Consider the following 27,366-nt stretch of genomic DNA (forward strand, 5'->3'; position numbering starts at 1 on the left):
TTAGTGGTATAACATTTTTATTTTACTATATTGACATTTTATCCACAAATACTTTTTCAGAGTAAAAATAGAAAATAATTGTTTCATGGAAAATTACAAAAAAAAAAAGGCAAAACACAAAAGAAATTTGTAATTATTAGCAGAGTATAAGTGTCTTTATTTAAAGAGTAAAAAGTATGCAAAACCCCTTCTGTTTTACAAAAACGGTGAATATTCTATGTTTTCCTTCTGGCAGCAACAGAAAATCCTTTGACAATATATTCCATATCTTTTGTTTTACTGCAGACATCAAGTTAGTCACAGATTTCTCCCTCAACTACAGACAGCGTGATAATAATTTTATACCACTTGAAAGGTTCTTTCTTTACTAATTAGAACATGGTGGAAAAGCAGATGGAGCCACAACAAAGAACCCCAAGGACCACTGCTCCTGCTGAAAGGCTGCAAACAACAACAGGATGTAATCACAAAGGATGGGAGCAGAAGTTTCCCCCCTGGGACTTACCATGGAACAAGAAGAGGCAGGGGAATGAAGTATTGATACTACTTTTCAATTTTGCTGTGTGTTTACCCACAGTCCAGTTTTATATAGAAAGCTGGTATTTTAAGCTTCTTTTCTTTTTATCCTGTATTTAACTAAAAAGGCCTCTCAAGAACTCTGCTAACTAGAACCAGCGACTTGTACTGGACTTGTGTTTAGTCACAGAATGTTGTTACAAGCAGTGCTGCTGCCCTCAAACATCAACTTCACATAATTCTTGGCTAAGCAAACCAGCATCTCCTGCACAAGACACCTCCAACAGCTGCCAGTCAGTGACATCAACTCTAACAGCAAGAAAAGGGGCGATATTGACATTTCATGACAGAGACATTTACATTTTTTGCTCAGGGCTTACAGTTTTTTTAAAAGCAAAACTACATGAACATGCTCAGCAGATGGAGTGCTGTAAGAACTCAAGGATGAAAACAACAGTAAGAGTTACCGAAAGAACCCAGAAAAAACCCTTTGATTTTATAATCATGTCAATGACGAAAAAACACAAGTTATAACTAAATGCAAACCTTCTAGTCAAACAAAACCTATCTGATCATCCCCCTACAACAAACCTTGTCCTCAACACATCCTTAGGATACACACAAGTCTTTGTATTCTCTGCCTTCTACCTGCAAGTGTAACCATTCCTGCTCGCCTCAAGAGCAGCAGCCCAGTGCTCTCATTGCTCAGCACAAACACACTTTGTTCAGAATCTCACTGTTCAAGAACTTTGGGTTTAAGGTTTAAGAGTAGCTCGATCCCTAACAGAATTAAAGGTCTTCCCTTGTTAAGTGTTACCAGAGGGGGTTTAATTTATAAAAAGTTGGTGAACATCAATGCTGACATAGTCATTATGCTGTTCATCAGCAGGAAGAGGCAAAAGCAACCCCCAAATGATACCATTCTCAGACATCAAAAGAAGCAGTCTAACAGACACTACGGAAACTCAAAAGCTGAAGCCTACTTTTTACTGCATGTGTAAGTTTGCAAGAAGCACTGAGTAGCTCAGAATTCAGGATATATCCCAACTATTTCTGACTCATCATCCAGACTTCAATTGCACCCAGCTCTGGAGCATGCATTTGGCTTAAGAAGCTTCAAAAATATCACTTGAAGTTCAAAGAGAATTTAATTTTAAACAAAAGGTACCTCTTTGTAGTTAATATACGTTAGACTGTACAATGATTGGGAAATTAAACTACAGTTCTCTGTAAAACTATTTTCAATTTGCTTTCTGTTCCTAACCAGGGACTACTGACTGTGATTAACTTAAGTCTTTGGATACTAAGGTTGACTAACATGCAGGTATAAGCACCTTGCAGAACACAGCACTAATACTCCCCACCAAAACAATCTACTCTTTGGGTGAGGGCTGTTCTTTCAAGTTTTTGAATTACCTGATGGGGGATGGCATGGGGGGAAGAAGTTCACCTTTACCTTCTGCAAAATGGCTAATATCATGTATTTCAAAACAAGCATTTGCCCTCATATATATATATTATGTGCATACTACAATGAAGTACTCATAATTGGCTTTTCACTTAAGCCATATCTAAACCCGGATCTTCTTCTTCAGCACTGATCTCCAGTTAAGTCTAGTCTTAAGTTTCCTTTGCTATTAAACACAGAAGCTATTTTAAGAACTTGATGCTTTGTAACATTTAACATGTCTTTCAGCTCCACTTGATTAACAGAATAATGAACACATTGTAAACTTTGAAAGCATCAAATTTCATTTGGTAGTTCAGCAGAAAACAAAAGACTGGAAAAGGCTGCATTCACACAACTGATCAACCTGGGGACTACAGGGACTCAATTTTTGTTCTAAGTGTTGCAGAAATTATTTGCACAGCTGTGGTCACAGGCTCCACCTCTCACTAGCTGCAGAAGTTGGGGTGATCCCTTAACTTACATTAAAATATATGCTGTTAAAAGATCCAAATTTATGCAAGTCTGAGTTCTTTATAGAAATTCACGTTCTGTATTGTACAATCAAGAAACAAAAGAGTTTCCAATTCTGATCAAGGTAAGAGCACTAAGTGCTCTGGTTATAGAGGAAAGGCCTCAGGTTCCCACCTACAGGTTGCAGGGCTTAATTATCTTTCTCTGCTTGCAGGGATGCTGTAGCCAGTGCCACTGCTGTGACTGGCTGTGCAATGCCATGGAGCTGCATCTTGGCCAGTTTCTTCTGCTCACACTCCGTCACCAGGCGGTTCAGCTCTGCTGCGCTGTACCCAATCAGAGTCTTCAGGTCACACACGAATTTGTACACAAACCTCTTGCCTTGCACCTTGCAGATCATGTCTCCATCATAGTAATACCTGCAAAACAGAAATCAGCAGCAGAGAGTTTTAGCATCTGCAATTTTCATATGCATGCATTACGTACTTAAGGTCACTAGAGGCTAAAACATTATTCTTTTTCTCACCGAGATCCTCATAATTTCATATTCCAATATATTGCTTAGGCATTTTCTAATATGAGAAAAGGGAAGTGTTGAAAATTGTCTCTGTACCTTGGTATATTAAGGAGATATAAAACACAGCAATTATTTTACAGGCTACTGGAAGCACCAGTTCAGGAATAAGTCTTAGAGCAGTTTAAAAACATCTTGGAAGAGAAGATCTCTTATATATTTGCCTTAATAGGAAAATACTGTCTTTCCCCTTATTATGATCCTTTACTTTGCTTTTCTGAAGAAAAAAATTAAAGCTGGAAACAGGTTGAAAATTAACAAGCAGTTTCTATGATATAAAAGCAGCTATTCTCTCCATACTGTCTTCAAAGATAGAAATAAAGCTATAAAGGCATGGATGGGATTTGTGGGGTTTTGTTGGTTTCGTTTTGTTTGTTTGTTTTTTGTTGGGTTGGGGTTTTTTGGTTATAATTCATATGCTGTCAAAACTACATCTTTGCCTTTATTTACAACTAAAAGTGAGTTCTCTAACTATAAATATATTTTATATTGTATAACAAAAGAATTATCAGATTGGGCAGAAATATTGTGAGATAACAAGGTCTACATGACACCCCCCCACCCGAGACAGTTTAGGTCATACCAATAAAACAGAAGTTAGAATTTTGCAGTTTTCTTGCTGTTCTTCTCTCACTACAAGCTTTAATAAAATGTATATCACATTTCTCATTAAGGAAACTTAAGTGACCAAGATGTAACTTCGATTTGATGAGCTTGAAAGCTTGTGATAAATTTGGAATATAATAAAAACTCAACCAACATAACTCACACAATATCCTTTCCTCAAAACCGTCACCCAGATGTAGAACAAATGAATCCAGATTTCTTAACTGTCTAAAAATTAATCCTGACATGTTCATACAGTAAAGATGATTCTTGTTCAGTAGCAAAATTAAGTAAATTATAAGACAAACTTCTGAATCCCAGCTCTAGTGGAAAAGAAGTAAATAACTAAGAATCCCAGCAAATTCTTCAGACATCTCAAGTTCTGGAAAAAAAAAAGCTTTGTAATTTCTTACTTTTGAGAGTAAGGACCTAAGCAGCAGGACCAAAGATAGATGAGAGACAGACTGTGTAGAAAATAATGTTGGTATATCTGTTGGTTACTGAAATCATGCAAGAAACCAGAGGTCTGTCAGAGTACAGGAAGTGTCAGAGTAGCTAATTATTGCTCTGTGGGTAAAGACAGTGTGGTTTGTTTACTAAAGCTCTCCAGCTTTTTCCTGAATGACATACAATTATAAAAAAAGCTTCCTTTTTAGTCCTCCTCACTTAACCCCTCAAACTACTACCTGCCTCCATCAACTCCTCCATTTCCTTTTCGGCATCTCTCTGCTTACTCTTGGCTTGCTTCCACCCAGCAATTCTCCATGCCAGCCCTGCCCTCCAAAACATCTCAGCTGAAGGAACTGCTGTGGAATGGTGTCCAGCACTTTCAGCCTCTTACTGAGGTTTAGTTGCAGTGGGTTGAATGAACTCTGTAAACATGAGGGTGGGATCATAATTTAAATTCAGTTTTGAAGGAGAATCTTGTAGTACTGGGCAGAATTGGAGAAGGATGAGCAATAACCTGGTGTGTCCCTTGTGTATGAAAGGGAGCACTGGGTTCAGTGAGGGAACACTGGGCAGACTCTCATGTTGAGTATGACAGGGTAGAGGACATAGAGAAACTGAGCTCTGCTCTCCTGGGCCAGTATGAAGCAGAAAGCCAAAGTTTGCAATATGTGGCCATGGCATATGTCAAGTGGCAGTGGTCATCATTTTTTAAAGTTCATTAACTCTGTGCAAGCCTTTCCATTTATTGTACAGTCCCATATAATCATTCCTATCTCAAAAAATGCTGTAGAAAAATGCTTTCAAAAACTGAATATACTTTGAAAGGCTTAGTCCACATTACTGATAGGATCAGAAAGGAAAAGGATCACAAGAAATTAGATCATGTTTATATGAAGGCCCAAAACATGCAAGAGTCCCACATCTCATGCTCAAAACACTCAAGTTAAAATTAGTTAACGTGGCGAGAGGATATTTTCAGTATTATGTTGAATGTATTTCTGATTACAGCATTTGCCAACTCAAAAATATAGGAAGCTAAAAATACATACAATTAAATACACATGGAAGTTCACAAAGTTACCAGAACATTCCAAGACACATGGAAACTTTGTTTCTGAATAATACAGGAGATGAATTATTTTTCTTCAAGTCTCACCTCCCTACTGGATAACTAAACAGATCTGTATTTTTAGGACATTTACCAAGATATGCATAACAAAAAAAAGCTGCTCTTCCCTTTCTGCCTCTCTCCCCTAATCTCTATATGCCTGCTTTTCCTACAGCTGGGCAGAACAGCCAGTTTATTTCTCAATAATGCCAACATAATTTCCTGTATTAATCAATAACTGACACAGTGATTTCAATACATTAGTAAACAAAACAAAAAATGTAATAATTTATTAAACTTCAGCTTGGCAACAGTGTTTATCACAGGAGTAGCAAGAAGCATTAAATATAATTTCAGACATTAAACTGTTAGAAAACATGTCAATGTTGATGCAGCTGCCAAAACGACACCACTTTGATGAATGTGATGTCTGTAATTCTGTGACTAAAATATAAATATGAAACTTTTCTAATAGTGATTTATTCAAACTGGTGTTTAATATCCCACTGATAAGAACATTATTCCAAACGAAAAGCATGAGAGTAAGCATCAACCAATGCTCCTCCTTGCTATTAGTGACCTGAGGCTCAGGAACTCCTGTAAGTTGCATCTTTTAATACCTAATATCATTCAAAATATTTATTTTTCATTAATTTTTCCACTTGTCTGTCAAACACATAAAATAATTTTGGCATCTGCAGTACTGTGCCTAAAGAAGTTCTAAAACAAACAAAAGGGTATAGTTTAGTATGTGCATGTCATGCCTATCAAATGCTAATTAAATACTCCCTAAGAGGGTAAAGAAAGCCAGAAAATGATACTTTACCATAATTTCTTACAGAGGTATTTTCAAATAAAAGTTGGTATTTTTATATAATGCTAGAGGAGATTACTTGAAAAAAACCGATCAAGCAAACAACACGTATCCAAAAGTGAAAATGCTAGTAAGTAAAACACAGACCTCAATCAAAATGCAACTTCACTCACACAAAAAGAATTTCTGAACCTGCTTGAATAATTTGCAGGATTAAGCAAAAAATATCTTTATTGAAAATAAATCAAGAGAAATATATTTAACAATATCAGAATAAAAAATCAGAAGTTCACTCTCACTGATTTCAAAGAACGTGGATGAATTTTCAAATTATTCCAGAGACTAAAACAATCAGGGAAAAGTAGTTTAAAATTCAGGTACTTGCATGCTTCCCTCTCCTCAAGTACCTTACCCACAGTGAATCAATAATACAAGTCCCTTTTATCAATGTCAAACTAAAAATCACAACGAAATGAAGATACTGAAACACTTAAATTTTTTCAGATCACTGTAATGTTGGAATCGCAACTATTGGAACATAGCTGTCAACTGTATTTTTCAATTTAAGATCCACACAATAAGAACAATGAAATGAAACAATGGATATTTGAAGTTAGAAAAGGTTCTTACATACAGAATATCACTAACAATTACATGCTTTATTCCATAACATGAGCAAAAAGAACACAGACAGCAGAACATAAAAATAAGTTAATAATTCACATATTTCTGTGTCTTTCATCGATAATCAGTATTGTTTGGCATGTTACTAAAAGCATAAACATTGAAGATAAATAAAAAAGAGGTATATTTCTGGAAGCGAGCAGCCCAAATTAATGATCTTGAAAAAAGAAAATCTAATTTCAAGAAATTATTCTACTAGCATCTTTAAAAATGAAAATAAGAAAAACCAAAACAAAGGCAAGAAGCCCAGCAAATACCTCTCCCCTAAGATTAGCAGCATCTCATTGCAAGGACCAGCTTCAGAAGATTTGCCTTTATTAAAAAAGCTGCAAGTTTTGCATTATGTTAATTAAGAATGAGGTAGTCAAATGAGAGCAAATCATTCCCCACGAGTTCCTGAAGCTGCTTACCTCAAAGCCCGACTAAGCTTCTCGTAGTTCATTGTGGGCTTGTTCTTGCGCTGTCCCCATTTCTGTGCAACCAGTTCAGGTTGATTCAACTTAAACTCTCCCTCATCACCAACCCAAGAAATACAGTCCCGAGCATCTTTGTCTGTGAGAAGTTCCAATAAAAACTGCCACAGCTGGATCTGCCCGTTGTTCCCTGTTAAGATAGGAATAACAAGTTTCACTTCAACTTGTCCTTTTTATGTTCCACTCATGGCTAAAACCTTGCAACCAACATATTAAAGCAGACCAGCATAGACTACATGAGGGGAGGAAAACTTCCACTTAATGAATCCCTTCTAATGAGTCTTTTGCAAACATTTTCCTGCAAAGTCATCAGTACCCGTATTTATTAAAAAAGTTATGAATACAGGAAAAAATTAATCAAGATTTCACATAAATCTTCCCCTAGAACTTAAAAAAAAATACAACTCCACCAACATAATAATTTAGATGCTATCTGTCTTTAAAATAGAACAGATTTATCAAGAGTTGCTAATTCCTCTTCACACACATATATGTGTAATAGATGTTCTTTAAAAAAAAATTTGGTCTCAAATTTTCAACATGAAATATGAGAAACACAAAAGAAACCCCCTAATTTCAGTTTACATCAATGTTGCATCTTTCACATCTAATCATTAAGATATTTTTCCAACTCAAGTACCTGCAGTAAAATTCCTAAATTCTCAATGAGATAAAGAGAGAAGACCTGATAAATAAAGAGAGAAACACAGCATATTCCTCACTAATGTCAGCCAATAAAACCTTGGCCTTAAAATTCTGAATTATATCATTAGAGGCCTTTATAGAGTCTAAAACAAATAAAGACTTGAGGAAGAGAAGGAAGGATGTAACAGAAAAATTCACAACATCAAAGAGAAGCAAACCAAAAATGACAGCAAGAAAAAATATAGAAATTAATAATTAAAGAGTATGTACAAATAACAGTAATTCCAAAATTAAACTACAAATTTAGTGTGCAGTTTTCAGACATGCATTCATTTAACTAAAAAATATGAAACTTTATACATTTTGAAGTCACCACATTGGGGAAAAACAGAAGAGGCGCAAAACAGACAATAAAAGTAGCAGCTAGGCTACATTTTACAACACAGAGTTTATTTTCTTCCCTTTCTGAAAATAGAAAGAAGCTAAAGCTTGAATAAATGCCATGCAGTGGTTTGAGAGGACAGACTGTTAAGTGATGAGGAAATATATCCATTTTATTTGCAACAGGCTGGAAAAACTGCAGCATCATGTTGGCATGGTGCCTGTGTGAGCTGACCAACCTGCCAGGGTTGCCTGTGCTTACCACAGATTTTTTGTACCTATGGCTCCCTTCACACCACTCCCTTCACACCGACTCCTACAAGCATCACATTTGGAGCTACAAAGACGTTTTTCACCAAACTGCAATTCAAATTAATTACTGTTACTGTTCAGTGCATTAGCATGTAAAAATATTGGAGTTAATACCTGTTCTGTTCCCAGGGGAACTCCTATCTTCCCCAGAGATCCTTGGAGCTCTCTGTACTTTAGCAGCTTTTGCACTGCTGTTTATCACTTTGATGGTGGTTGGGGTAGCAGGCTGTACAGATGCTGGTATAATCTGCACAGCTGTGAAGTAGAGAATGTTGCAGAACATCAATTATAAATTGCTCACACAGAAATAGGCATATTTTATTTATTACTTGTATTATCATAGCATCTAGAAGCTAGTTTTTTCCTTTGCTAAAAAGGCACACTGCATTAAGTCACAATGCTAAGTATAATTTAAAGACCTTTTTACCTCTTATATGAAAATTGCAGGTTTAGACTCATTGCAGAAGTGTCATATTACAGATAAAACACCAGTTTTAGTTTATTACTACGTGTATAGTTTATTACATACTTCCACAAAAAGAACCCAAATTCTCTCAAACCCTTGTTTTCATCTTCATGCTGTTCCCACACAATCTGCCCTAATGCCCTTTTCTCTACAGCCACTACACAACCTCCATAGCTGATAATCAAACAGCAAACACCTTCTATTGCAATGGTGTAGGAGGATACAGATGCCCCACTCAAGCTGGCTTTAACTAGACACAACCACAGGATGCAATAAACATTATGTCTATTTAACATACAAGATGCTTATAAGTAATCTGAAAATTTATTCATTTTAATAATTGATGGCACTGCTTAGCTGAAAGAATGAGTTTCAAATAACTGGAAAGTTACTTTAATGTACTATTTCTAATACTGGTTTCTAAGTAAGTAATCTCTTCCACAGAACCCTTCAGTTTTTTGAAATACTTTTTTATTTGAAATTAATATTTAAATAGATTCAGTCATTAATGCAATATATAACCTAAAGCCCTGAAACAACTAAGAACCTCAAATATGTATCCTACACAGTTTATTTCAAGAAAGTGAAAAATCTACCATCCAAAACTGAAGTTATAAACTTCCATAGTTCAGGTCAAACACTACCTTTCAGCCAGTAACAAAATACAGAGAAACTCAATGTTATGTTTTGAAGTTTAAAATATGTCCTCCTCCCTTTCCCATGGAAAAATAGTCTCTGAAGTGATTTTTGAAATGTTATACTATCATGCTCCTGAACTACAGTAGAGTGCTAAACCTGCACACTGTGAATTGTGTGAATTAATGCTGACAGAAGTACTTACGCTGATCAATTGTAACAGTTGCTATTTCTCCAGAGTGTTCTTGGCTAGCCAACACATCTACAAATTGGAAAAAAAACCCAGAAGGTTTATATTTAACTCACGAACAGTAACACACCTGAAGATCCAAAACTTTCTTATTTTATAGGGGAAAAGAAATAAAAATTTGATGTTAGTTTGCAAGAGACATGTACAGTTCATGGTCTTACAAGTGGAGACACTTAACATCTGTCACTCCTTTTTAGAAGGGTGTACATGTCAAATTTCCACTAGCTCCATCCCCAAAAACCTTCTGCTGTATTATGTAAATGAAGACAGAAATAGTTATTAATCTGGCGAGTTACCTCCAAGCATGGTACATGTGAAATGCACATATATGTTCCTGTAGTATGCACATACAGTGCATCACTTACCAGCTGTGTTGTGTACCATCTAAGGATTTCACTTCCTGTGCTTAAAAATCTCCACTTCAATATGACACAGAAATGTAAATTTAATAACTCAAAATCAATATTTAATTATAGAACTAGTAAATTCAGTGGTTGCACAAACTATGAAGTTTTAAAAAAAACAAGGGCAGGATAATCATTCACGACCTTCTACCAGTTATGAGGTTTGATAAAAGACAGGCAGTGTTCAGTATGCAGACAATGTTTCATGGCAGCAGACATTCTAATACCTTCTCTTATCTTGTATTCATACTCTTGTTTTTACCATCAAATCAAGTAAAGGAAAAATGACTGCTCATAATTGGTTTTATAGTTCAGGAAAAAAGTCTTAAAAAAAAAAAAAAGCAAACTGCCATACACTTTCGAAGAAGCTCCAGGTGGCTCCAGAGGATTTCTCCCCGTGGGACACGCTGGAAGAAATCTTCTTGGCTGAGGTTGCAGAGGTCCCGCCCAGGAATGCTGAGTGTGTTGAGGTCAATGTCAGTCATGCTGAACTCCTTCATCACCCACACCACCCAGTGGAGCACCTGATCTGTTGACCACTGAACTGGGTCTGGAAAAGATGGATGAAACTGCAAATCACCTCATCATACAGTGCAAGGTTATTATATAATAACTTCCATAAGAGTAAAAGCACAGCATCAAGAAGCAGAGTTACTGAGACCAAAGCTACCTGGAAAGTTGTGGACTGCACTTAAAATGGTGATGGAATGGTGTGGGTTGGTGGGGTGACCGAAAAGGTGAAAGAATGTTTTTCTTTAGAGAAAGTTTTTACATCAGATTTATACCTGACAAACACACAAAAAAAATTTTCTTCTTCCACAGGTCTTTAGCTTCAAGAAAAGAGTACCCCGTCTCACAGAAGGATACTCTCCTTCAAAAATGTTGATCGGTTTGTGATTATGATAAAACACTACATTCTAAACTCATTCACATTATCTCAATTTCTATTGACAAAAACCACCACTGGGTATGTCTGGGGTGGATTAATTTTCTTCCCAGAAGCCCCTATTGTATTGTACTTTAGGCTGGTGACCAAACCACTGTTAATAACACACTGAGATATTTTGTGCACTGCTGAGCAGTGCTTGCAGAGGTCACAAAGATGTGGCTTAGTCCAACATAGAGAACATGAACCACAGAACTAGCAAGAGAATTTTGAAGAGAACATAGGGCTTGAGTTGGCTGCAACCCATGTTCTCCTTCCTGGCCATTAGGAACACCTACCCTTGTGATGGTGAGTTTATTACAGACACCTGTACCAGGAATCCTGTTGGGATAGGAATTGGGGTTGTGTGATGTTCTGAAACTGCTGTATTCATTCAAGTATATCTTACCTCTGTGCTGGGTTTTAATGTACCTTGTATCACTCTACTAAACCAGAAATCCCATGTAATATCAATGATTTTCAAGTAAATTTGATATTCAATATTACATCCTCCACACATGGAACATCTAGAACAAACTATCTCATCAGACTACTTGACTCCAATGCAAGTCTTTCTGTTTTTCATTTAGACACCCAGTGAGTAGACAGGGGGTGCACACAGCTTAAAGCTGAGGAGGGAGAGCTGACCTCCACTGACCAAAGGCATGCTCCACACTACAGGAATACTGAGCAATAAAACTGAGGGCCAGTTTTTTTTCAAGTATCCCTTGCACAGAGCCTGTGTGAGCACTGGCCTACTGGAGGGGAGGGATTGCTTCTGCATGACCTTTTCAGCCAGAGCATCAAGTTTTGGGATGTTAACGTTGTATACAACGTGTTAAAATTTGTCGACAGGTAAGAACAAGAAACTAAAGAAGGACATCTACTTTTCAGATGATGTATTTTTAAATTCTGATATCCCAAGCACATATCACCTTGACAATTTTTTACTTTAAGATTTAAAAGAAATAAAATTAAGCATTAAGAAAAATTAAGAAAATTAAGATTTAGAGAAAGCAAAGTATCCTAAGTCTATAAACATTTATCTAGGAGCTATAAATGTAATTTTGGTTAACAGATAACAGCTACATGGTATAATTTTTCATTCATGGTACCTAAAACAATGCAATATAATCCTGTGGTAAAAGGCACAGCACAGGAGAGTTGATCTACCAAACATCAGCAGCAATGAGCTTCCATCAAAAAGCTGCTAATTTGTTCTCATTGAGAGAACACAATCTTCAAGGAAACAAATAATTACTTTCTCTAACCACTTCTGTGGTTTCCAAGCTTTCTGCTGCTCCATTTTCTGCATTTATTTCTCATAACAATTAATATTTTCCTTCCTTCTAGGTACCAAATATTTGAATTATAATAGCAGAAATACTTGTAACAGAAAAAAATATTTATAATCTCTAATAAAATCCACCCAAAACATAAAATAAACATAAAACAACATTTCAAAGACCTACTAAATGCTAGTTTTCCATTTGCAGCAAACCAGAGAAGCCTGTAAGGATGAAGACAATGAACCACTACTTTTCTGGATGATTATTTATTGACTAGCCTTGACTCTTAACATCAATGCATCCCGTCTTCTGAAAACATTCAATAAGTAATTTTGGATTATAATGCAGAATGTATGGGCACCTTATTTCAGTCCAAGATCCTGTAATGTCTACTCAGAAAACAGTTAAAATGTTATTATTTTTAGGAATGTTATTTAGCACATTTTTTTTATATCAAGAGAACACTATTTTTCATAATCTACGGATCTCTGTCATAATGAATTAATATGATTTTCCTGAAAAATCTGCACTCCTATGGCCCAAAAATCATTGAACTTTTGAAGTCACAGTTGTGGGTTATAGGGTTTTCTTAAAGAATCAACATTATTAAATTTTATTAAAAATATTATTCAACATAACAACATTGGTTTAAGTAATTTATTCTAATATTAATGTGATAGCATGATGAAAAGTATGCTTCTGATAATACCTCACTTTTTTTTTCAAATATTACACATCAAATCCCTGATTATCCACAGACATAACATGAAGAAAACTATTTTTAAGTGCTTACCAATGAGAAAACTAAAAAGCCATGAAAAAGCCTTTGCTTTAGTAATCAAAAATATGCTATAAATATTGGCACGCTACATGTCCTGCAAAGATGTGTGACTTGATTGGAATTCTTAAACTCTTCCAAACTTCCCCCTAGACAAATATATTCCAGTTTTACAGGTCTGCTCATATAGAACAGCTTCCTGAATATGTCCTGACAGTACATTTCTGTCAGCCACAAGAAGCAATTCAGCTGGATAATCTCCCAACCATGACATAGGCCTACATCCCACAGTTTCAGTTCAATCTTAAGCAGACATTCAGAGATGTTTTTTAAGCTAACATTAAAAGAGCAACCTGCTAAGTAACAATTAACTGCAACTAATTAACTAACTGCAACTAATTAGCAACCTGCTAATTAATTAGTAACCTGCTAATTAACTCCAAAAAAGATGATCATCTAGAAGAATATTTTTGTCTAGAAGAATACTTATTTTATTAAAATAATAAATTATTTTAATTTATTAATTATAATAATATTTTAAATAATATTTTTAAAATATTTATTTATTTATTTCCAGTAAATAAATAAATATTTATTTATCTACTGGAAGATGCTGAATCATCTTCCAGTATGATGAAGTCCAGCACACCTTCTCACACAAAAGCTAATTTCAGCATTCTCCAGTCCATGAACAATTTGTTTCAGCAACTTTACAGGCAATGCCCTAATACCGAGTCTGTTCAATTCCACACACACCTGAAGAGCTTTATCACGAACACACATATTTTAAGGAGGGCAGGAAGAAAAGTGCTTTCTAAAAATTGTATTGACAAGGTAGTCATGGCACAAAAGCACACATTTAATGAAATTATTATGAGCATTCATTTTAATTCTCCTTGGTTTTTAGATTAGGTATTAGGAAAAGATTCCTCCCTTAGGTTTTCTAAAAACCTCCTTGGTTTTTAGATTAGATATTAGGAAAAAATTCAGAGGTGTGAGGCCCTGGCACAGTGCCCATAGAAGCTGAGGCTGCCCCATTCCTGGATGTGTTTGAGGCCAAGCTAGACCTCATCAAGTGGAAGCTGTCCCTGCCCATGGCAGGGGGTTGGAACTAGATTGCCTTTAAGGTCCCTTCCAAGCCAAACCATTCCATGATTCTACAATTCCCTTATGCAGAATACTTGCATTGTACTAAGCCATACCACAGGTTTTCTCCTCTAAAGTCCTTGAGCACCAGCCTCACACAGAACACGAGAGCAGCCCCGAGCAGAGCGCTATTACCGTAAGGTATTCCAAGGCGCTCCTGCTCCTTCCGGTAGCCCTCCAACGCCGCGGCCCATCGTGTCACTTGCTCGGATGTTTCATCTGAGATTGTTGCAATGTGTTTTGTTCCATCCAAGGTTATCACTTGAGCTTCCTCAACAAGGTGAGCTTCAGCCTCTGCGTGATGAGCATCTGGATCAATCACAACCTCCACGGTCTCCACAGGCTTCACGATTTCCAGGATGTTCAACTTGGGCTCTATCCCTAAGCATGGAAACATCACCAAACTTAAAGACAGTAATGCAAATATGACAAAAGCATTGTTTTGAAGCTTTCCGATTAGTAGGGCTACCAAACTCTTTGTTTTGAAACTCATTTGTTTTGAAGCTTTCTGATTAGTAGGGCTAGGAAAGAAGCAGGACACAGGAGCATCATCAAATTTCTGTAAGTCTCCTGAATTAAAATTACATACTCTATTATAGAGCATATACTTCAGTAAGGTGAATAACAAAGCTGTCCCTCCTTCTTCCCCCAGTATTACAGCTTCCTGTTCTATTAAAGTGATCTGTTTCACAGATCTTGAAAAGAATGTTCAGCATGTGAGTATAAAGTACAGTATTTTGGTCTGTAAGAAATATACCAAATTAAAAACCTCAGAACAAATAGAAAAAACAACCTCCAAAAGGACCCAGAACAAGTATCCAGCTTTACTCCAACCATAAGGCATTTCTTTCAGCCTTTACAATACTTCCCTGATATCTCTAGGGTCTACACAAAGCAGTTAACATTTTCTTTCAGTACTCTGAAGCAGGCAGTGTGTTAAACAGCAAATTAAAAGAAACCTAGAAAATTCTTCACATCTTAGGCTTCATCAGCTATTAATATTTTGTTATTTCAGATATTAGATCACGGAGCTAACAAGGCATGTCTGTATCTATTCTGCATCAAGAAAGAACACATTCACTAATGCTTTGTATCACCACCTTCTCTGTTGTCTTCTGAGGTATTCTCTGTTGTGTTCTGAGGTCCAGCTGGTGCCTCATCTATTTTCACTCATTGCACAGAAGAATTTTTCAAAATTATTTCAATTTTTATGACATACAATTTTCATTATAATGCCAATAACCACATTTATTTTAAGAGATTTTTATTAAACATATTTTCACATACAAAAAGAATCCTTACAATTCTATTTTATCATGAATTGGAAAACCTTGACTATGGTTAGGCTGATGAAAGCAGGATTCACAGAACATTATATGGCCAGAGTAACTTCAGAATCTTGTACTGTAAAGATATTACTATGTGTGCTTCCTGTCTAATCTATATTAAAGCACAGCATGAGATGGTTCTGCAAGTAACAGCCTTAAATGCTAAATCCACAATCCAGTCATAGTTTGTAAAGGAAAACAAATTGAGTATGTACCTGTATTACAAGTAAGAAAAAACAAGACTTTTTCAGACAAGCATTCCTCTAGATTTTAATAGGCATTCAGCTTGAAAAAATATTAGAAAGGTAACAAACACTATAAAGACCCTGGAATACAAAATTCAGCAATGTGAAGTCAAGGACATGAAAATAGATGTTGACAACCAGTAGGTGGTTGATCAGATGAAGAATTAAATGTGAAGAAAAAGGAAACAAATACCTTACTTAGGAGAGAGTTTTATCTAGGCTATGAAAAATTATTATGCACATCACAGGCTTCTTTCAAAATCATATGAAAATGGGTAAGGGAAGCTCTTAAGGGTTAAGATTCTATTTTTGATCTTCAAAAAAGAAAGTAAAGAAAAAAGAGGTACAGTTCATTACTGCTCAACAAAATAATTCACGGTGTGTCATAAAACTACATGTCAAAAGAACTTTGTGCTTCATTTGCAATACAAACATGGAGATCAAAGCAATGAGTCTCTGTAGAGGAAACACCTTGTAAGTAAAAATGTGAATTAACAATCTGCCATCTAACTTACTGCAACACTAGAACAACATTAATTCCCTGGGTTTTCCTGCATCTCTCCTCACAACTCTTCTCCCTTTACCTACAGCATAAGAGATGACCAGTTCCAGAATCCCATTCCTCCAGAGGAAATAAGTTAGGCAAGGCAGAGCTTCTAAGAGTGTTATTAGTAAAATGAAAAAATAGAAATGCTATTTTATCTGCTGTAGAATGAAATGCTAAAAAAGACCTACACTTAAGTTCAACTATAGAAGAACTAAATTTCACCTGCTGTCTTTGAATTTAAAGCCAGCTCATCAAAGTTTGGTAGAACATTTGAACTGACATAACAGCTTTTCTTTCAAGAAAGTCCAATCCACCACAAGGATTAGCATCACTGATTACTCTCAGTTGAATTCTATACATTACATAAGTGAGGGGAAAATAAATGTAAGTGAACTGAGAATCTCTCAAAACCTCATTCATGCATGTAAAATATGAGGATGGAGCAAGAAGCCATTTTTTCCCACCTGGCTCAAAGGGGTACTGTGGTCAAGAGTAACAAGTCCATGTTGTTGTTAGTGATCCAGGTATCTTCCTTTTGTTTATATCAATGCTAATTGTTTTCTGATATTCTGCCCTGCCATATTTTACATGCCTTCAGCAAACAGGCATGAGTTGCTAAAGTATCAAGGCCTGAAAAACAACACTGAGGAGTGCTCCAAAGTGACACAGAAGTACTTAATATTCAAGTGTTTCTTTTAAGATGGGAGCAGGGAGGGAGTGAGGGGGGGAGACAAGGTTTGATGGGGGCAAGAAGCTCCTTGTGCTATGTGATCATGAACCTCAGTTTTACATTAAAGGGAAAAAACAAAACACAGGAAGAACATTGTGGCAGTTTCAGTTTGAAACCAGGCAGAAACACCAATTTCATGTAGTGGTTTTGGTTTGCCAATTTGAGATTTTGCCAATTTTGAGATTTCCTGGATGGCGCACCAAGGAGTGTGGTGGGTTCAGTGCTGGCCAATGACCAATGCACACACTTTCTGCTGTGAGGTAGGATTAGGAGAAAGGCCAAGCAGGCTCAAAACTTTAAAAGGGTATAAAGAAAAATTTATTAACATTAACTAAAAGAAAGAGTTATAAGAATCAGAACAAAACCTTCAGAACACTTCTCCTCCCCCACAACTTTTTCTTTCCCACTGACAATGTAAAGAAACCAAACCTACAATTTCAATCAGTTTACCACCTCTAGAATAGTCTTTCTTCAGTTCACTTAGGGAGAGAAGTCCCTCTTGTTAATGTTATGGAGACTTCTCCACGAGGGAAAAAAACCTAGTTCTCTCGTCTCTCAATTTGTCACGAATAGCAGTTGCCTGGGGCAATCTGTAATCGTGAAGTCCCTCCCATTTTCCACAAGCTTTTCCCACAGCTGTGTTTATGGGCCATGTCTAATTATGGGGTACTGTTTTAAAGATGAGCTGTTCAAAGGCAAAAGTTCTCATTATTATTATTAAAAAATCACCTGTAGCTGTTCCCACAGCTCTATATATAAATGGTCTATGAAGAGTGGTGGCTGTCTGGCTATAAAACATACAGAAGGGGCAAAGCAGAAAACTAGGACAAAAAGTAGAACAATGAAGCTGCTAGTTTCTGAGAATTTGACAAGGGGAAATCCTTTCATACCAGATAATACAAATAAAGATTATGCCTTAACAAATCCGAATCCAACTGGTTAATGTTCCTCTTCCACAATGGTTTATTCTGACTTCTCATCCAAAGAGAACAGACAATAGACAGTGATCATGGATCTTGATAAGGATTTTCAGTTAGCTACATTTACTTTCAAAATGTAATTGTTCCTAAAGCACACAAGCTCACTCACATCACAGGGATGAAACTGTCACCTACCTACACAAAAATGTTTTGCCTGAGTCGGTATTTGGTCTGATATGAGTAACTACTCAACCTTGAGGAAAAACCTCATACTATAACTGATACTATTCGACTAAGAGTTGTTTGGGTTTTGGGTTTGTGTTTAATTTTATTACTTATTAAAATGATATGAAATTATTTTAAAAACCATTTCAAATAGCATTAGTGCATAACATGTATTTTAATTTTACTACTTAGAACTAGAGTACACAATGAAAAAGACATTCTGAAGCTCTGTGACCATTCATTGATTTTCTCAATTTTACAGCTAGGAATAGGAGATTAGTATTGCTCACAACTATAGGTGCAATATTAGTTTGTCTGTACAACAGACAAATGTAACTGCTTACCTTGCCTAGATATTACTTGTACACTGAGTTGCACTGTTCCATCTGTTTTCACTCCTTGATCAAAAAGGCTTCTATCTGGGTCCAGCTTAAAAAAAAGCATTAAAAATTAAAAAATTAAAAATATGTATTAGTCTCATAGATACAGTAAACTTACTCTCCTTTAAATTTTAGAAACATTGGGTGCCTGCAGCAAATTTTCAGAAGAGGTGTACAAATATTTTTAGTACTGTCCAGACATAGCACATAACAGAAAAAAAATTATTGTATTTGAAACTTCCCACTTTGTTCTGTTTAAGATATTTTTGCCTACAGGAACATTTTTTGATGTAAAAGAAATAATGCAATAGGGGGAGGTACCTTCCACTACCTGAAAACTATCTACAGTTCCTTCTCTGAGTTTTTAACACCTTCATAAAAATTCTTATCTTTATAACAATATTTTCCTGTTGTTGCTGCTGCAAAAGCCACAGATGTCTGATTGTAACTTCAAATAAAACACAAAACATTTACAGTGTCTAACATGTGTCAATGCCTGTAAATATGAGGGTGGAGGGACTACCTCTATACCTCAATAATACAGAAACCTTCTCATTTAGATTAAAAAAAAGATTAGAATTCTGGCAGCAACAAATGATGTGGGCTACCTCAAAAGAAAGTAGTATGGTCATCGCCCTCATTCTTCTTTCACTTGCAAGGTGGTTTCTTAACCTCACACCAGGAACTCCAAGAATATTTTGACTGTATTCACACAGAGTTCAGTGTGCCTATATTAAATGGTCAGATGATAATGAACCTGACATAGAATTAAACTCTTAACTGTAGTTAATATTTCATATGAAGCATGAATTCCACAGATACTGGAAAAAAAAAGGGAAAAAGTATGTAAAACACTTCTCCATTACGAAGTTAAATCTTTCATAACCTTTCAATTTACCTGGATATCTTGCAGACAAATCTCGTGTGCATCCAAGGAACACTGCAGTCTGGGTTCCAGCAACTTCTTAAGATTTCCAATGGGTTCACTGATGTCAATAGCCTGACTCACAAATTCTGCGGTGGTGTAGCTTTGCTCAACAATGCTTAAATAGCAAATTAATATAATAAATCATTACTTACATGTTAATAGAGCAGGCATAGGAAAGCTTAATAAAAGTTGGAAGTAAACTAGAGAAAAAGTAATTATGACTCTGAAATCTTAGTATCATGCAGTATTAGTTTGAGTACTCTTTGTTTAAGTAAAGTCAATTACTAAATTCGGTCTTATTAATTTTACAGTTGTGCAATTCTTCTTTCACCCTCTCACCATTAAAAAACTCAGGTAAATACCAAGACTCAGATCACATTTTTCAAGACAGTAAGCCATGGTGAGCATACTATATATTGTTAACTTGCATGTAGAGTAAATTAATTTTATTTGCTTAGCCTGGACTTTATTTAAAAGATATTCAAGTTAAAAGCAAACACAGAAACACAGGGAAAATAGAAGTAAAAAAATGCTCACATTTGTACATAGCAACTTTCCATGTCTTTTCACCAGTCAGTACAAGAATAGTAAGCTTAACACATAAAAGGGACAACCAGAAGGAAGTACAGCAACATGGAGCCATGAAGGAACTATGAGTCACATGAAGTGCTGTCCCGCTCTACAGTGACGGTACTGGCACAGGTATTCGGAAATGTCATTGTTATGGGACACGTGTTATAACAATGACCTTACAAAGCCTCTTCATTTACAAAGAAGGAAACCAGAATGTACACAGATATAGCCTGTAAGTGGTAAAAATACACAAGGAACTTAGAACAGTAAGAAACTACTAAGTGGCGTTGAATCAGTTCTCCAGAATAGGTTCTTAAAGAGTAGTTAACCTAACCTCAGCCTCAGTTCTTTCTACCTGTTGGAGACTGAAATGTTATGGTATATGGCTTAAACATCTTTATGAAGGACTTTTACCTGTTATAGCAAAAGTAGGTAACAAGAACTGCATCACTGCACCCTGAATGGGCCTCCTGACTTGAGGCCCTCAACTGCAAGTTAACAGAGATAAGATAATGTGACCTAAGTCTGGGCTGGGAGAAAATAATACATTCACAAAATTGTGATAAATGATACTCACTATTAACAAGTTTAAAAGGTTTATTTAAATCTTATCAAAAATACAACAGAAGACTGAATAGAGAAAATATTACAACACCAGGAGCAAAGGATTTTTCCTACCATGTGCTCATCTACGCAATGGATGTTTCGTTTTTAACCATTTAGCCCCTCCCAAAGCTCTGCCTATCCTCCTTATTCACTGTCCAGTGGTGGAGTTCACTTCTTTACATCTTGATTGGAGGTCAGGCACTGCCATAGTAACAAGCTGATCCTCCCAAATGTTCCGACTACTCAGGTCACCCCGTAATAGCAACACAACAGGGGTAAAATATAACAATAAAACTTCTCCTAACATATGCATAATATTACATAATATTTGCCTTTTAATTGTGAGAGTCAACCATCGCATTACTTAGCTATCACAAAAGGATTAAACCGAGCACTTTTGGGGTAGAAGCCACACCCCAGGTTTTTCTGCTGCCAGGCTCCCACAGATCCCTACAGCAAAGCAGGGAAGGAGGAGAGGTTTTGGGTGTGTGACGTGGCCTCTGGCCAGATGCAGTGAGTACCCATCCTCCACTGGGCAGACTGGCACAGCTGTGGGGTCTTCCACCCCTGGAAGGCCACATCTGTGTGAGGGACAACCGTGTGAGGGACAAGTGAGGGGGTGTCATGGCTCATCAAAGGCCCCCCACCAAAGGGGTCCCCAGACCCTGCACTGCATGCGATACTCCCTGATGCAACAGATCCGTGGTCTTGCAAGGGACAGTGTCAAACCTGCCCCTCCACCAGGAGGTACCTGGGTGCTCCCACCTGCCCAAATGGATATTCATCCATTGGATTCTAACTTTTCAGCAGGGACTCTCACCACCAAGAAGACAAGATGAAGGGAAGCAATGAGATATCCTTGGTACCCTTGGAAGGGTGATATGCTTCTACTTAATATTTGCCATTCTCCCTGACCCCACCTACCACTTCCTTTTCTATTTCTTTTGTTCTTTCTTTCTCTTTACCTCTTATATTATTAAATAAAATATATCCATTTTTTTGGTATCAACATCTAAGCTCATTTGATTTAATCAAGTTTTGGGGTATATTTCATACCTTTCTGTGTTCGATCAGTTTTATTCAGAGAATTAATTTTCTTTGCTTTTCTGTGATTAACTGGATTGCAACACTATCCTATGCATTAAATGATGCTCTGAACTTCCAAACACAGTAGTGAAAATTAGAAGAGAAGCATTCAAAACTAAAAATCCAGGTTGAGGTAATTAAATCAGAGGCTATCCTGCTTCAGAATGTACAGTTTCAATAGCCCTAACAATAGTATAGTTGATACCCAGCATCATTTCTGCTCTGTTAAAAACAAATCATCCTGTACAAATCCTGTGTAACAGTAAAGCAAAGGAATGGAGATATAGAAAGGTTCATCTCAATTACAGAAGGATCCACTGAAGCTGAAAGGTTTGCAGCACACACACAGACATACTACTACACGAAAACAGGAAAAGTAAAGTAATAATAACATAGCAAGAGATGACCGAAACAGTTTGGAATTTAGATAATTAAGGTTGAGGAACATGACAGCACTACACTGATTTCCTTTAGTGGCTACATATCAACTTCTGGAAAACCACTCTTTAATTAGACAAGAAACAGCAAAATTAATTAGTCAATTAATTGCTGCCTAAAGATGCCAAAAAGCAAAGACAGTACATACCTTTCTTCAGTGCATTCCTGTTTCTCAGTTCCATCAATCTCAATTTCTATCAGCTCCTCTGCCTCTCTCTTAGTCATGGCTGCAACGTCTTAAGAACGGAGCTATGAACAGAAAATAATTTTTTGTGTATGTCACAGACCAACAAGACTAGACAATATTTTGTGCCCTATCACACACTTTTTAAACCAAATATCATAATAGCCTTTTAAAGCCAAAAATAAATCCAAAAGCTAATACATATTTCACAAAATATATTACTATACCTATTCTCAAATAAATGTTCTAGAAGCAAACATGGGACTACTAAGACATTTGCACAGATCCCAAAGCCTGATTCTCTTGGAGGTACCCAAATTTATGGATTTTTTTTGTTGTTGCTACTGGCCACCTACAGCAAAGCACATCTGAAAATCCAAACTACTTCCTAACATGGCTGGAAGATGCTTATAAATTTAAGCAGCATTTTACATGAAATGATGCAGGAGGCCGTTAGGAAGAAGATGCATGATTTCTTCATAGGCAAATAAAGTCAACAACCAAGTGTTTGTTGACTATCCCTTCTTTTCATCCTTGCCTCCCACAGGTGAACAGGTGAACATGAGCACAATGAACGTATCTCGTGAAGTCCCAAACTAAAGCAGGACGTTAGTAATGAAAGGAAAAGCTATTCTGTGACAACATTCTCACTAACACTGCAGATTTTCATGCCCTGTAAAACACCGTAATCTGTTGGGAACATAAGTGGGAAACAAAGAATTACAGCACTTGGTCTGTAAAGACATAGTCTGTTATTACTGTTTTTCACTAACCAGCACATATACCATAACTATAAAATACATATGATAAAAACCAGGCCAAATTACATTAGCAGTTTACAATAAATAACATAATGAACTCACAGCAAAAGAAGTAGGAATTAGAAGTACATAGGAAGAAAGAAAGAAAGAAAGAAAGAAAGATAAAAAAAAAGCCACTGGAGAAAAAGCAAAACATTACTACTATTTAAATATCCAAAACAGAAGAGGTCACCAAGATTTCCATCCTGGAATCATCCTTTCCCAGGTATTACTCTATCCCACCCCAACTTTAGCAGAAGTATCTACTGAAGACAAGATAATAAGGATATGCATTAATATTTAAATCTTCTCAGAAGTAATAGAAACCAACTATGTTTTACAGCTGCTATGTAAACTGTCTAAAGAAATTCAAACTACTCATCATCTCCTTCAAAAACTGTTTTGTAAGATCAGCTGTCAAGAAATTAAGTGCTCCATGTGGTTCATTCTGTAAGAAATTACCAAGGTTAGGAAGTAAAAAATCACTTTATCAACATGCCACCACTAGAAGCAAACCCAGAATCTGTTCATAGATCAGGCTCCATGAAAATCTCCAAAGGTCTGGTGTAGTGTCCACTGAATAGGGCCCCAGGAATCCAATTCCTGTATCACTTAATCTTGCATATTGTTTTCATGATAAATGGGAAAGACTGAAACACAACTTCTGAAGAATGCAGACAGGCTTAAATATCCGAATGCACTGAAATCCACGCGGTTACAGGTGATCTGTCAGACTGTTAAAAAATATTTCAAACCCAAGATTTGAGCCATGTCTCTTGCCAAAAACTCCCAAAGAAGCAAACTGATATGATAAAAAAGGGGTGAGTGTCTTTCTGTATTAGCAATCAGATTAAAAACACAAAACAAAGGTAAATTGTCTCTTTTGTGATGGAGTTTACCAGTAAGGTCACAAAGAGGTTAGGCTGGGACTTCTGCTCTTTGACATATTCATACATTATTTACTGAGAAAACAGTGCAAACTTAAAGAAAGAACTCACCACCTCTATATGTTTCTGGCAGAAATTATTCAATACAGCTAAATCCAGAGTGATACAGAGTGAGAAAATACTTCTGCCCAGAGTAGCAGTACAGAGTTTGTTAAGGCATTTAGAAGTCCCTATGGATTGGACTCCAAACTGGCAGCTGGGACTAGTAACTGTTCATTCACTCCCTCTTCAAAGGCAGTTCATGATTGAATCTCTCAGGCTTCGCTGTATTTCCGGATCCCTGGAGGGACAGGAAAGAGGAACCCAGGCACAAAGAGCAGGTGCACAAAAAGGAACAAAGATGGTTCCGCTGAGCACACATAGAAAGAAGGGAGATGGGTATAAAGAATAATAACATAATGTAAACACATAAATTTATTAAAGTTCATAGAAACTTAAAGGGGAAAATTATTCAGTCTTCCCTATACTAGCATAAAGAGATTTCTTACAATAGAAGCATTTCACATGAAGTCTAGCAGTTTGCTCCTACAGGATGATGCAGTTTGAAAGTGAATATAGGTTTAGATGAAACTGAACTGCCTGCCCCTTCCCTGAAGGCCACTGAGAGACAAGAAGGCTCAAAGAGCCTGGCTTGCATGGAGGGTTCATGTGGCAGGAACACTACAAGAGCAGCATTTGTTCAAAGGAACATAAAACCTGTGGTTTTATGAAGGTTCAGCCTACTGATTTCTGCTTGTTTCTCCTTTTTCCTTCAACCTAACAAGCCCTAAGACTTACCTGGCAGCCAAGAAGAAGACTGACCTCCACTAAGATACAAGAAGGCACCTGTCAAAAGAGCCTTTTTCCCAGGTGATAGCCCTGTGCTACTCCAGTATCTTTTACAGTAAGGACAGTAGTGCCCCTGCTCTGTTTAAGATCCATCTTTTCCCTAGAACACAAGGAGTTAAGCAAGGAATGAACCCACTGTGAAATGGCACAAACTTTCTGAGCAGAATTATGGTTGCTATCCCACCAGGTGAAATGGGGTCCAGTTCTGGAGCTCATACACATAATCAGCTGATACTGAAGCCAAATCACTGGAGTTATTTGTGCCCCAGAGAAGCTCTGGTGTGTGCAGCACATGGTTCCTATCTATCCATATTACCCAAATTTAAGATACCAAAACAAAGCAGATAGCCTGTCCTTTACAGATCAGCTTTTACAACTCATGAGCCAGTTTAGTTTTATGATGGAGACAGTGAAGCACTGAATAGAGTGGGGGAAAATCACACCAGATTTGCTGTGTTTAACTTCCCTATCAACAGCCTGAAGTGAGACAATAAAGCCAAACTGAGAGCTGTGGCTGTGCAGCATGTACCTGGCTGAACATGAGGAATCAAAGTATGCAAGATTCACGGGATCAATTAGGTTGAAAAAGACCTTCGAAATCATGACTGAACACCTTGTCAACTAGACCATGGCACTAAGTGCCACATCCAGTCTTTCCTTTAACATCTCCAGGGAAGGCGATTCCACCACCTCCACGGGCTGCCTGTTCCAATGTCTAGTCACCCTTCCAGCGAAGAAATTCTTCTTACTGTCCAACCTAAACCTCCCTTGGCACAGCTTAAGACTCTTTATTACTGGTTTGTGGAGGAGCAGAGCCTGACCCCCACCTGGCTGCAACCTCCTGTCTGGGAATTTTGAACAGATTTAGGGATAATATAATGTATAGTTCCCCCAGCTCCTCCTCATCAGCCTTGTGCTCCAGACCCTTTCCCAACTCCGCTGCCTTTCTCGCCATTCGCTCCAGCCCCTCTAGTGTCCTTCTCGTTCTGAAACGTAAACTTTTAAGGAATTTAGAGATTTTAGAGGAGCTAAGATTTTAGTTAGAAATAAGATTTACTAGTTAATTAAAATAATAATAATAAATGAGTAGGCCTTGATGAAGTTAGGAGTTAGTAGTTAACTAATAATTGATTTCTTGTCAGCACAATGTTGAGTTAGCTGGGTTTATAATGAAGAATATAGAAACTGACAAAGAGCTTTAAGAACATAAGACAATTGTGGGCATCCTCTGTTCTGAAACCAATTGAAGACAAGGAATGGGAGTTCTACCAAGAGTTCATTTGTCATATTTGCATTGAAAAGATAGAAAGGTCAGAAGGAGGAAGACTTCATTTACTTCCTCATTTTGGGACCCCTCCCCATGGAAGGGACACCGACCCATTTCAAGGGACAAACTAGGCATGCTTAATAGCTTTTGGAGTGAGTAGCATAGGAAGAGAGGAATGGATGTACCAAAATGATGAATATGTATTTGTATTTTGTGAATTCAATACTTGTATGGATTAAAAGACTCTGTAATCACCTGGAAGGCATGGTGTGGATTTGGGAGCTATCCTGCACATTGCCTGGCGTCGAATAAACACACACTTTGGGACTTTAAACTGTTAGAGAGTTTTTGTCCATCACAGCTGGATATCGGTAATAGATCAATATCCATATTTTTTAAATAAATCAGTTCAAAGTGGCTCACAACTCCAGCCACATCACTCGAGGGGCTTCTCACCGCTGCAACGGGAGAACCACAAGACGCCACACATCCTGTGACGTTTTCAGCCGAAATAATCTTTTTTTACAAGCGGGGATGATTTTTCACCCGCCGGGGAGGCCTGGCGAGCCCCGCGGCGGCAGCGCTGGCTCCGGTCCCCGAGGCCGCACGGCGCCGCCTCCCCGCGGGCCCCGCTTCCCGCGGCGCCTCCGCGTCGTTGTTTGAACCCGAAACGGAAATGGGACCGCGGAGCCGCCGGGAGACAAACGGAAACAAAACACGGGCCGGGCCGCGCTCACCTGCCGCCGCCACCGCCCGTCCGTCCGTCCGCTCGCCCGCCGCACCGGCACGTCCCGCCGCGCGTCCGCCTCAGGGAGCTCGCCCAGCTCCGGCTCCGGGAGCGGCTCCGGGAGCGGCTCCGGGAGCGGCAGCGCCGCGATCGGGGCGGCGCGCAGGCCCAGCGCGGGGAAACGCGCGACAGCGCCGCGCCCCGCACGAACTACGAGTCCCAGCAGCCC

General features: G+C 37.6%; 1 protein-coding gene across 1 annotated transcript; it reads right to left on the reverse strand.

The window, feature by feature from the left end:
* On the reverse strand, positions 1-27,295 carry GABPA (GA binding protein transcription factor subunit alpha). Its single transcript, XM_021532401.3, has 10 exons — positions 27,148-27,295; positions 22,533-22,633; positions 19,652-19,796; positions 18,718-18,802; positions 14,514-14,759; positions 10,596-10,790; positions 9,792-9,848; positions 8,599-8,739; positions 7,084-7,276; positions 1-2,856 (listed from the first exon to the last, which is right to left on the reverse strand). Exons 2-10 carry the CDS (start codon positions 22,607-22,609, stop codon positions 2,628-2,630), a joined length of 1,368 nt encoding a protein of 455 aa, XP_021388076.1. The 5' UTR covers positions 22,610-22,633; positions 27,148-27,295; the 3' UTR covers positions 1-2,627.
* Positions 27,296-27,366: the final 71 nt, after the last annotated feature.

The sequence above is a fragment of the Lonchura striata genome, chromosome 2, assembly GCF_046129695.1.
Source record: "Lonchura striata isolate bLonStr1 chromosome 2, bLonStr1.mat, whole genome shotgun sequence".
In the NCBI taxonomy this organism is placed as follows: Eukaryota; Metazoa; Chordata; class Aves; order Passeriformes; family Estrildidae; genus Lonchura; species Lonchura striata.

What these genes read in the sequence shown, in the direction of transcription:
- GABPA (XM_021532401.3), bottom strand. Translation starts at nt 22,609, where the DNA reads ATGACTAAGAGAGAGGCAGAGGAGCTGATAGAAATTGAGATTGATGGA. An exon ending in CAGGAATGCACTGAAGAAAG is followed by an intron (nt 19,797 to 22,532) that starts GTATGTACTGTC and finishes TTGCTATTTAAG; the next exon opens with CATTGTTGAGCAAAGCTACA. An exon ending in AAGCTTAGTCGGGCTTTGAG is followed by an intron (nt 2,857 to 7,083) that starts GTAAGCAGCTTC and finishes TCTGTTTTGCAG; the next exon opens with GTATTACTATGATGGAGACA.